The following is a 13083-nucleotide window of genomic DNA, read 5'->3' on the forward strand; positions in this document are numbered from 1 at the left end:
TCATCCACTTCCTTCACTTATCTATTTTATTCTGTTAGTTTTTCTGCGTTCCGTTTAGGTTCAGGATAGTAAAAGGCTGAAATATTATTATAAGACTAGAATTAAGGCACATAGTATAGCCAAGGATAAACTAACGTAATAAATGAAATTAAATGATATGAAAGGACCCAGAACTAACTACAGTGCTACTAGTTGATGGTATTAGTGTTTCAACAGCAAAAGTTTTTCACTAATTAGGGCCACTTTAGAGTGAACGTGTTTGGAGTTTTTGAGGCAAAATCTTATAGTTAAGATTTTAGTTTATAGATTAGACAGCTTTTTTCGTTTATAGGTTAGTAACACGTCTTAAGTTTCGAGTTAAAAGTTTCCTTTGTATATAATATATACTCTAAATCTCTATTTTAATCGTGTTGTTTGACAGTTGTCCCGTAGTAAATACGAAATATTTAGCTGTGTACATTTTTAATTTGTATTTGTCGTTGTCCTTACATTGATTATTTGTTTGTAAATAAAAAAATACTTGTAGTACTTCAAATTGCAGTTGAGACTACGATTTATTGTTTATAAATACATTTCATCAATAATTTGATAAAGTATGAGTTATTTATTTCCACCATAGGATTAATCAGATAAAATATGAATTATTAAATTAGTTTCATTGTTCATATAACTTGGTGTTTTACGCAAAAACGCTTGATTTTTAACATAATTCTCGATTGTTTGGTTTCCCTTTTTCAGAATTTGTATCGGTGATTCGCTAGATTGAATAAACAAAGGAAGCTAATTTCATCTGCTTAATTGACTATCGACCCTTGGTAGCGTTTCGGAAGTCATCAATCACCCATCTCATTATGGTTTTTAGTTTTTTTTAGTGTACAATAGCATCACCACGGTTCCTGGATATCGTGCACTAACGCTAAATACGTGATATGCATCTGGTGTGTGCGCAGAGAATAATGCACAGCTAAAAAAAGATAACTATTGCTTCGTGATTGTTATCATGAATCGCATCCCAGCCATCGAAAGGAAACGATGTAGGCCCATTATTATCTCAACCCCCCAGTGGTCGATACACATGGGTATACGTTTATCTTGTTCAATGATGCTACTTTTGTTTTATTTATTTTTAAATATTAGTAACAACTTATAAAAGACTCGGGAATTTCCCTCAATTGAAACAACTATACGGGCGCGTGTGTGTGAGTGTGTTTGTTTTAATGTGCGCAATCTTAAATGAAAAATTTAAAACGCCAAATCATGATAAACGCTAACCAACATGTGATTTATTTATGTCTGGTGTATTACGATACATCTACAAGACGGAATCATACAATTGATTCAATTATTCGCAGTAGAATTCCGTGAGACTTCTTCAAATGTTTAAAGCGCAGTAAAAAGAGATAGGGGAAGAGATCGTTCTTTTGGTTAGTGAATAATAAACATGTTTTACAGCGGTTTAAATTTCATTTCAACCTCCTTTTTCTACTTTCATGTTTTTTTTCGCTCTCATCATCTTCTTTTCTTCATTGCGATAAAAGATCACGACAGATCAGTATCACCTACCAGACTGGATAGAGCAGTTTTGAATAATGAATAATGCAAGCGAGGTGCTCTGGGAGTTTTCGCAATTGATATCACTTACGAATCAAACCTACTACAATGAATCTGATGGAGCTGGTTTGGTGACGTTCGATGTAAACTGTTGCACAATTGCTCCAGATTTCACAAACTACCTAGAGTCACTACCGAATGACAAAGCTGGTCTGCTGGCATTCTTGTTTCTGTTCTCGTTTGCTACCGTATTTGGCAACTCACTTGTGATACTAGCCGTAATTCGCGAACGGTATCTCCATACAGCAACCAACTATTTTGTAACCAGTCTTGCCGTAGCCGACTGTTTGGTCGGGTTAGTAGTGATGCCTTTTTCTGCGCTGTACGAGGTATTAGAAAATACTTGGTTCTTTGGAACAGATTGGTGTGATATTTGGCGGTCGCTTGATGTTTTGTTCAGCACTGCTTCCATTCTAAATTTGTGCGTCATTTCGCTCGACCGATACTGGGCAATAACAGATCCATTTTCCTACCCTATGAAAATGACGCGTCGAAAAGCAGTAGCCCTGATAGCAGCAGTTTGGATCTGCTCAAGTGCCATTAGCTTCCCGGCTATACTATGGTGGAGGGCAGTTCGTGAAGCGGATATGCCACCGTTCAAGTGCACGTTCACAGAACACCTCGGATACCTTGTATTTTCATCGACCATCTCATTTTACCTGCCATTGCTGGTGATGGTATTTACTTATTGTCGAATATACCGAGCGGCCGCTATTCAAACGCGCTCACTCAAGCTCGGCACTAAACAGGTGTTGATGGCATCGGGGGAGCTGCAGCTTACCTTACGAATACATCGTGGTGGCACCACGCGTGAACGCCTTAATCATCCCCGACTGGCTGCCTCCGATCAACTACAGCAACAGCAACAACAGCAGCAGGATCAATTACAACCCCCTGCACACCAACCTTTATCTACTCAGCCACAATCTCCCGTCAACAGCCAGCATCAGCAACATACCGCTAACTCTACACCAGAAGATCCAGACGATGAACCATTATCAGCATTACAGAACAACGGATTGGGAGGACGGCATCGAACGCATATGGGAAAAAACTTCTCCCTGTCACGCAAACTGGCCAAGTTTGCGAAAGAAAAAAAGGCAGCTAAAACACTAGGCATCGTTATGGGGGTGTTTATTGTCTGCTGGTTGCCATTTTTCGTCGTCAATTTGCTATCCGGCTTCTGTATGCATTGTATTGCGCACGAAGAAATCGTGTCAGCTGTGGTGACCTGGTTAGGGTGGATAAATTCCAGCATGAATCCAGTCATTTACGCTTGTTGGAGTCGGGATTTCCGAAGGTTAGTACCATTGCAATTATATATATAATTATTTTCTACGCTGGTTCTTGTACCGTTTAACCCAAAACCATTAAAATTCACGAAAACGAAAACCGAAATTAACACTAGCACTATTCAATAGGCTGCTCGATTTTTCACTCTCTGCAAATCATTCTTTGCATGTGTTGGTGTATTCGAACGGAGATGGCAAATCTTTTTTAAGCAGAAAAGATTGGCCCACTTTGGTGGACAACAAAACTCTTTCGTTTGCAATCTTTTGACAACCGCTTTGTAATTCAGTTGTACTGAAGGTACGATGCCCAATCTCAGTAGCCAGAAAAAGGTAAACATTATCATAAAAGATTTCTATCGTTTGAACAAGAAACATAAGCGAATCTGATTTTAATCCTACAGTAGTATGTGATGGTATGGGTAAGATTTGCAGTTGAAGATTTGTATCGTATAATCATAAATAATGGGATGTGAAATATATTGCAAGTGACATTTTTAGTATATTATCTAAAGATTGTTGATACCAAGATCTACACTTCAGTTCGATCATTCGGATTTGTACATGAATAATCAAACATTTTAATAATATTTCACTTTGATTACACATTGTAACAATTAATCCGCTGTTAATCTTTGTTGCTGTTAAACCGTTATTTCGATTTGTTAGCAACTACCTCTGTACAATATTAGCAAAAATAAGCAAGTAAAGAAGAATGATAATAGAAAAAAGATTCAATCTACGATCACTGTAGAATATAAATAGAATTTATGCTAATGAGATGTGAAGCTGCATGCAGGAAAAAAATCAAAATAAAATAACTGGAGATTGGACACCGCCACAGGAACTGTAAATCAATTATAGAAAACTCGGAGCGCTATGCCAAATCATTTGCGTGAACATAAGGAAGAAATAAGAATGGTTACAGCCCAAGTTAATAGTAGAAATTTAACACTATCGTCAAAGCAATAATTAAAAGGACATGTTCCTGCCAAAAGCCAACATTTATATCAAAATCAAAATCTAGCACTTGGATTGAAAACAAACAAAAAAAAGAAAAAGAGAAAATCATTCCAAAAATTAGCAGCATATCAAATACCTTATTGAATACCGATGTGCAGATAGCTGTAAACTCGTACACATCTTCAAGTCTCATTCCTTTCCTGTACAATCGACCACTTCCACTCATTTTTTATTAAGTTAGGAATCGCATTTTATTTAAACTAGTTAGAGTTCTTCAATTTAATCATAGTACCGCCATTGCCATGATCCATTGCAAGCCAAAATTAAAACTCGTTATCATCACTGCTTATTCAAATTGGATTTATGTTCGAAATTTCGTTTCGCAGTACGTACGTATCGGACCAGACACATTTACGCTCCGGCGTTTGAAAATGGTCCTTTAAGCTGTAGCAGCAAAATAAAAAAATATATTGCATCAGTTTATGACAATTTCCTATGAAGCATGGAACACGCATTACACGCATGAATGACTTAGCGCTGATTTATGTCTTGGATGCCCACTGCCTGGAGCAATGCATTTTATTCGGGATAGCATCAGTCATCCAACGATGGCTTAAAAACTTCCGGGTCTCTGTCTGGTCAGGAGTGAAAAGTATAAACCAACCTTACAACACTCGGTACCGAAACAAATGAGATTCTATAAATAGAGACTGAAAGCTTACAGGCGCCGGCAATCCAAACCACCAAATAGATATAAAAGATAGTAATAAAATTCGACAGTTGTAAATTATCATAATTTACATCTATTCGTTTGCAGTTTCAGTGGTTTTGAGCATTACGATTCCAGGAGTACAGAACAATCGAATAGAAATCGTATCATATGATGCGGTTCTAAGTAGAGTAATAAACATTGTTTAAAAAACGCCGTATTATAAATTATTGTGATCATTCTTAAAAATCATATACTTACCCGTTCGAAAAAGGTTGTATGTTGTTTATTTTTTATTTTAAACTGTTCATCTTATAGGTGTTTACAATAACAATCATTGCATGAAACCTAATGAAGTATTGGATAGGTTGATAGAACTACAACAATGCAATGTTTAGTTTAGAAAAATACTAAACCAATTAAATATGTTTGTATATCCTGTTGTCCTTTCAAAAATATATCCTACAGAATCTACTTTAGAGAAACAATCCTTGCTGAATTCAAACGTTATGAAAACAGTATACAAAATTTAACACAGATGCGAATGCAACAATATCAGCCAATAGCTAACACTTTGCACCCGGTACACAGCACAAAGAACATTGGACGAATGAATCGAATCTCGCCTACTTCGATTCTAACTTTCACCGTCCACAGTTGCTGCTGCAATGTAACAACAACTGTGAGCTACGATAGATAATATATGAAGTATTTTTTCCATCTGGCTTTTCTTTTCAGAGCTTTCGTGCGGATCCTATGCGTGTGCTGCCCAAGGAAGATAAGACGCAAGTACCAGCCTACGATGCGCTCTAAAGCATCACAGGTAAATAATAACGAACATTTTTCACCGCCCAAACATATCGTACATAGAGCATTTTCTTGTGTGTATGTTAACGTCCACATATCGATTCGTATACATATATTGCTTAGAAAGTTTTTTGTCAATTTGAATGTGTTCTATCGACCTTTTTTTAACAATTTCTCTTTTCAATCATTCAATCATCTTACACAGCTTCCTTTCGTTTCACTATACCTCGTACGATCCCGAACATGATGTATATGCGTGTGTATGTATATTTTCATGGATTGTCGAATAACACTAATCACTTCGGAAAATTCTATTGTACCAGTAGTGTTGAATACTTATTTATTCCCATAATTGATTATTTATATATTTTCCACATTGTCGCCGTGTAAACGCCAATTTAAGTTAACAGTTAAATTAATTCTCAGCACAGAAAATGTTTGCTCTATTTTTTTTTTGTTTTACATGGCCTAAGATGTTTCGAATAACTTTCTTTTCATATAATTACCTAGTAGATGCTAACGCCACAACTTCGTCATATATTGTAGTAGATCAAGTACGAAACTTTTCAAGTCATTCTACATTACAAATCAATTGAACATTGTTTCAGCATACCACAACAAACAATAGTAAAAATTGGGTGACAATATAGCAAGCAAATAGTATTTTTTCCTTTTTTCAATTTATTTGACATTATAGCTAAACATTTATAAACTAAACAACGTTATTACTTTTCAACGGCTCCACGTTCTAAAAAAAGAAAAATACTAAAGCGCATATTCTTACTTTAAATTTATCTGCGAATATTTTCACTGCACTTTCACTTTTATGTTAGCTCAACTTCTATTGACATATGTTATATGTTATATGTCAATATTGACATACGTTGATTGACAAGTGGTTCATTCATGCATATGTTTTTAGTTTAAATTGAGATTTCCTTTTTTGTTATAACATTGGTTAAAACATATTTCAAAGGTGTCGTTCTAAGTTTGTCGCACGACCAGAATTCTCTACAGGGGATTTCCGAGCGAGTAAGATTCAGTTTGGTCACCTTTATTAACACTGAAAAGATAATAAGGGATGTTTTCAGCCTATTAGTAGGTTGACATGAAAAACCAGAAAACTTGTCAAAAAGCCTTAATTAAAAAAAAATATTGAAATCATAAAAGAAATCTTTCATTCACCTTCTAGACGCAGGATAAATAACTTGGTGTAAAATAAAACAACTGTTTTATTCGTTAGTTATTCGTTTCAGTCGTTAGAGTAATTCAGTATCACTGTATTATTCCGTTTTACAAAAAAAAAAATCATGAGGATGTTGCCGAGAAAGTGAAATTAAATTTCATAAAAATAGTTTGGCAGTGATGATGATCGACTTAGTGGCGTCCGACGGTATGACCAGTTCCACCAGTTTCCGTTAGCTCCTTAATATAAAAACCCACATATTTGTCGGTAATTTTAATTATCACGAAGGACCCTGTATATAATACAACTATTATATTTATAATTCTATTATGACGGCTTCCGCCGTATTATCAATTATTACTACTACTAGTAAAATTAAAAAAATATCTTAAAAATGTCTTAAAAACAGAATGGAGCGCCTTGTCAAATATCATATTGAACCCAATGATGGATGGTTAGCAGTTGGTATTCTATTTTGTTCAGACAACGTCTATTGTGAAGATCCTGAGGTCTGTTATAACATTCACAACATTATCGAAAGCTACGAAAAACGTGTGTCTTACGATTATTGCTGATAAAAATGGGGCTTTTATAAAACTCATAAAATCATAAAATTCGTTATATACGTTCTGAATCGAATTACGGGCAGCATTTTATTTTGTCCGTAATTCGTATTTTGATTTTAAGGGCAAAGTAAAACAAAAAGGAGAAAAACAACGAAATAATCGAAGTGTTATGCAATAATAATCGATATTAACTAACGATTGTTGTGGAAGCTATTGCTTTTATATTTCAAATTGTTGTTTTTAGGATAGTTTTGCATAGACAGAGCTACAAATACAAACAGCACATTCGCAATGTTTTACGTCCGAGTACTGGATGATAGAAAACAGTAATTGAAATATCTCTCACTGGACCCAAAGGTGTTTGTTGCTGAAATATTTCAAAAAGTTACCCCTGTTCGTTTGGCCCCTGATGTTTTGGAGATTCGTTCGCGAAGCAATCGAAGTGTAATTAATTTCGCATTAATATAACGCCTGTTTTGTCAATTGCCTGTTGCTGGAAGCGATTGAATGGAATAGATTTTTAAACTCCGCTGAAAAATGAATAAATAAATGAAAAGCAATTTAAAGGCATCCGCTTCCATTAGCCATTAACGGAATACGTCTGAGCTTATGATGCGAAAAAACGATCCGGAAATGAATCTAGCTGTGCTTTCTTTTCGGTCAGTTAATGGTTAATGAACTTAATTACTTTGCTTTTTACAATAAATATTTCTTGGACGTATTGCTTAACTACTTTGACATTATAATAAAAAATATGTACAGTTTTACAGTACAACAAGCGCGGAAAATAAACATTAAATATTATGATGGTAATATTAAATCTTTCGCCAACTTCAATGTGTTTTATTTCATACATTTAAATTAAGTTAAATTTCATACATGTGAACTAATTAACAACCCGTGTTGATAAAGGGAAATTTGTCATATGTTTTAAGTGCTTCTTGTTCATTTCGCGTTTCTATGGGATCTTTTATGGGAATTTATGTAGAGAAGAATAAGAGGCTTTAGGTGTAATAAGAATTCGATTTTTTCATTAGAGTCTTCTCCGTTCGCCGTTTGGATAGCGCCTTTGCGCCTTTTAACCTTTTTAACCAGGCCTGTCAAATCCCATTCCCACATGTATGATCGAGATTTTAAAATGAACTCTTTTTACGAAAACATTTATGATACAACTAGGTTCTGTCTAATGAACATGTCCAAAAGAGAAAGTTACAGAAAAGTTTGGACGTAGCTTAACATGACATTAATGTGCCTATTTTGATTTCAGACATCAGCCATTCATACATAATGACAAAGCCATTGTGGTTATAGTGGCGATATATTTTATTCAATTGGTAAGGAAATACAAATTTTATTGCAAAAGGATCAAATAGTACCGTTTCCAATACATTAAAAAGATAGAAAATTTTGAACGACTACAAAATGAAAACTCTTCAAGATAATTGATAATTGAAATTTTAATGCTGTGAAGACTTATAGGGCGATCATGCCAAAATGATAGCATTTGTTAGCCAATAACAACCGATAATCGGGAATGATTTTCATTTTCAATCTTAGGTAACTTAATGATGATAATAGCTGAAATATGGCAACTATACTATTTTTTATGTATCTTTAAGAAATTAAATTCTCTTTCAGAAAATACTAACGGAAACTGGAAGAAATATGATTGTTTCGCGATTTTCTGTTTATACCCATTATCTCTATGCTCGGCATACCCGCATACCCCCCATAAATTTTGTATGGGGAAGATAACTAAACAAAACTGGGGAACACAAAAGCAGGCATTAGTTTTCATTTAATTTGAGAAGATATCAGCATTTTTTAAATATATTTAATATTTTTATGTATGTTTTTGTGTACTCGACTTTATAACATTCCATGGTGTTTCATGTTATCCAATCTGAAATTGAAACTTTTCGCGTGTATAAATTTTTATTGGGTTTGTTCATAGTTTATTTGTTGCAATGTTTGACAAAGTCCATTTTGTTCAGGAATATCTTCACTGTTAAAATGGTTGCAACAACTTCCAGGGAGAATGCAGAGATCACTTTGCCTTCGATCTTAATCTTCGGGATCTGCTGAACTGTACAGTGATGTTTGCTATCGCAATGTTCTGTACTGTTGCGATCATTAGAAGGCTACTCTTTGCTACTCTGATCTTTCTTAAGCTAGAATAAGACATACAAGATTCTAGAGCAACCATATTGGGCGAATGAGAAGAGATATTTCTTTCTAAAGATTCTTCGGTTCAGTGCGACGCATGCAATTTTAAAATATCCTTAATAGTAATTGCTTTACTGTTTTGGTATTGGCCGTTATAAGATAAATAATAACGTTGTCAAGTTTTGACTGTCGCTAGGTGACAAGGCTAGGCTCTAGGTAGCAAGGAACTCGCACGAAAATTCGGTGAATTTTGTCCATTTTTCAAATGCATACGTTAGTATATTTATTAATACAAAAACACATGACATTTTGTACCACCTCCAACAGATCGTGAATCCCGTACACATAACGGGCTATTAGGCTAGTCATAATTCAATAGACATGCAGAAGTCATTGGAATAAACAATTTATTACAAAATTGAAATCATCGAGCTAAATAAGAACTATAATACAAACCCAGCACTATTATTAAACCGCATGAATCGTCTATTTATTTTTGAATAGACGATACAGCAATAATTCCAATAAATTTCCGTGATGTAGTATTTGTTTTATTACCATAGATAAACCAAGCTCAGATAAAACAATTAAATTTTGCAGTGAATCACCGGTGTTCTTCAGCGCTATTTCTAATTAGTTTTGAAAAATGTGTAACCCCTCCGTATAGCAAAACCCTTAACCAACCACATCAACAATAACATTCTCTGCAAAAACCGCTAGGTCATGGAGCAGTGCTATAGTAAGGACGGTGCGCAGCTGTACGTCTACCAAATCGTGGTTTACCATGCTTCGGTCGCTAGCATGCTTACCATGTTGCCAGATTTAATTTCACTTCATTGACAGTTGCAAACTAAAAATTAATCACAAACACTTTTCCATCACCGTTACTATAAACTTCGATACCGCTTTGCAGATGGTGCTAACTATAATTTTCATAAACTGTGCCACTTTATAAAATATATGTATTTCTTACATACCGAGCCACAACATAGCTATACTGTCGAGTTACGAATTGAAAAAATGTAGAAAAAGTATATATCGAGAGAGGAATACTAGGCCGTTCTTGAAGAAATAAAAAAAAAACATATCGAAAAACATTTAAGGAATCATCTTGTTCTACCATTTTCTTTTAATTCTTTCGAACAATGCCAACCTGTTTAAGGCATGCTATCAATTTCTCATAACTTGATTATATATTTTTAAACCCCCATGACGAATCGTTTTCGAACAACTACTACCAAAACTAATGAACCCACTATGTTTGTTTTTACGCGAAACTCATCTTTTACACAATCAACTTTCGTGTATGTTTGTGATGCGATGATGAATGGGTGCGTAAAAGAGTGAGTAATATTTTGAACGAAAAGGTAGCAGGGAAAAATCTACGACGAAACATTTCGGTGTGTGATTGAAGTTTTCGAAATGGAAAAAGTTTTCATCCTACCCCACACCTTGGTTAATGCCAAAACAAAAGTGACTGACGACTCTGTGGTTTTACGAAACCTTATGTGGGTTGTATGATTCCCTCATTTCGAATAGCAGCGTAACCACGATCAGCCATGGTAAATGGCAATGATGAATGACACGGTGAAGCTAAACTTCTCGTGAAGTAACTAGGTTGGCTTTGACTCGATTAGAATACGGTGGAAAAATATAGACAAGGGGTATTTAGTGTTGATTGTACGTCTAACCATTGTCTAAATCCTGAGCTGTAAATCTGATGATGGATCTAAAATTTATACAAATCTTGTATTTTGACAATGAGTTGTTAAATATGATTAGCTTATGCTCTGAAAAACTAATTCTCCAATGTCAGATCTAACACATGAGATAGATTTTGTTACTCAAAGTTACCCTAAATCAATAAATGAACCAAACGAACTAATGAAATCAAATAATCCACAATTCGGCCGGGTGATTAGTTAAATCGAATGTGACAAGTATACCTTGATTTCCATGAATTTATCGAGTGTTTCAAGTTGACCACCAGCTACTTCTCGGCGTGTCTTAATTTTAAGATATGAAAGAGTAATTGATTTAAAGACATAAATGCCTCCTGATAACCCCACAAAACATATCAGATGCAACCGATTTTATTATACAGGACGGAAGTGATATTAGAAAAATTGGAATCGATATCGCCTGTAAAGAATAGCGAGTAACGAGCGGAAGGACACAATTCATTTAACGCATACCAACTCACGAACTGTTGGCTCGTTAACTACACTACAATTAAACCAATAAAATCAATCTGCTCAAATAGGCGTCTGCTAAAAATTCGACGAACGCTAACAGAAAAGTGTTCGTGGTTTAACAATGGAGCAGAAAATCCTTAATTTTTAGCCTACGTTTATTCTAGAAAAAAACTTTCTGAATAACCTCGGGATACACAATCAAGTCAATCAATCAATCAAGACGACACAATCAAGTTGGTCGTATAAACAGAGTTTGTCTCAAAGGTTGATATGTATATGTCCTATATGTTTTTATATGTCAATGTTATGCCCCAAAAGCACGCGGGAAATTACCATTGAATAAACAAATCACAAACGCGTTTCCTGCGCTGGGCTTGAGAATATCAATGCAGTATGACACCCCTGATCATCAGGGAAGAAGCGGTTAGTTCCGACAGAGGGCGATAGCGATCGTGATCAATCACGATCGATCACCGAAGAGCCACTTCTTTTTTATCGGACTTCAGCATTAAGCAGCAAAAATTTTGAACAAGTGTAATGAAAACCGCGGCTTGTCAGAATTGTACCATGAAATATCATACGATATCCGACAATAGGGTAGATCAAACCGTGAGTGCGAAAGTTTTCAACCTGAATCTGTCAAATGATCCAGGCACCGGTCTGTTTCATTCTGAACAGATTCGCAAAGGACATAGCATTTTCACATCCAGAAAAAGGGATCATTCGGAACCAAACAAGAGTAAAATTGATTAAGGTTTAGGAAGTAAACTTTAAATTCAGTTAATTTAAAACAAATTAAAAGTATGATTATGGTAAAAAAATCAGGTTCAATAATTCTTTTTCTGGAGTTTTCAAAAAAAACATGCTTGCTTACATTTTTGACATACGGGAAACATGGCCTATCCTCTTTCAGACCAGCAAGCATAATGCTTTGTTTTCACATTTGCTGAGCAGCTGACCAAACATTTCATTAGGAAACCAATCTAATCCTGTTTTCCTAGGCTTAACTTGGCTGGTCATTTGTATGGGGAGCAGCACTTAAGCCTGGAAACGTCAAAATGCATATAAAACTGACTTAGTGTATGTTTTCGGCCAATATCAGACCAACTTTGTAGTTTAGACATAACTTGTAAACTGTATACCGAAGTTCGATGAAAACTTTTGCCATTCTTTCTAAACACTCTTTCGGACTCACACCATGAATAACAATATCGTGAATGTAAACATCTTACAAATTGACGAAAAGGAAACGCTCCCTCATTAGAGGTAATCTTCATTGCAATAGGCTTTGTTGTTTCTTCTACTCCGATGCCCTGCGCCTCTCGATCGTCCTTTTTCCCTGATCTTCAAACTCTCTCGACACTATCATTCCCAGATCGGTAGCACTTAGAAACACTTCTGCTAAAAACATGTTGCTTTCCGGCACAAAGTCCGTTTCAGTTATCCGTGGAATCGTATTCACACCATTCGTTACTTCGACGAGAAAAAACTGCAGCGTTTTTCTTCCTGCAAAGCGTCATAAGCCATGGTTACGTCCTGTACTACGAAAAAAGCTACACTCGGCTGCGTTCATACAGGAAAACGGACCATC

At 35.4% G+C, this 13083-nt stretch overlaps 1 protein-coding gene across 1 annotated transcript in view; it reads left to right on the top strand.

Annotated features, from left to right (window-relative positions):
* The first annotated feature begins 1589 nt into the window (after positions 1-1589).
* LOC128306932 (dopamine receptor 2) overlaps positions 1590-13083 on the top strand; it is a 35631-nt gene continuing 24137 nt past the window's right edge. Inside the window, exons 1-2 of the mRNA XM_053044605.1 lie at positions 1590-2911; positions 5311-5395. Coding sequence (XP_052900565.1) covers positions 1590-2911; positions 5311-5395 — 1407 coding nt within the window. The remainder of the gene's footprint in view (positions 2912-5310; positions 5396-13083) is intronic.

Source organism: Anopheles moucheti, chromosome X, assembly GCF_943734755.1.
Source record: "Anopheles moucheti chromosome X, idAnoMoucSN_F20_07, whole genome shotgun sequence".
Taxonomy (NCBI): Eukaryota; Metazoa; Arthropoda; class Insecta; order Diptera; family Culicidae; genus Anopheles; species Anopheles moucheti.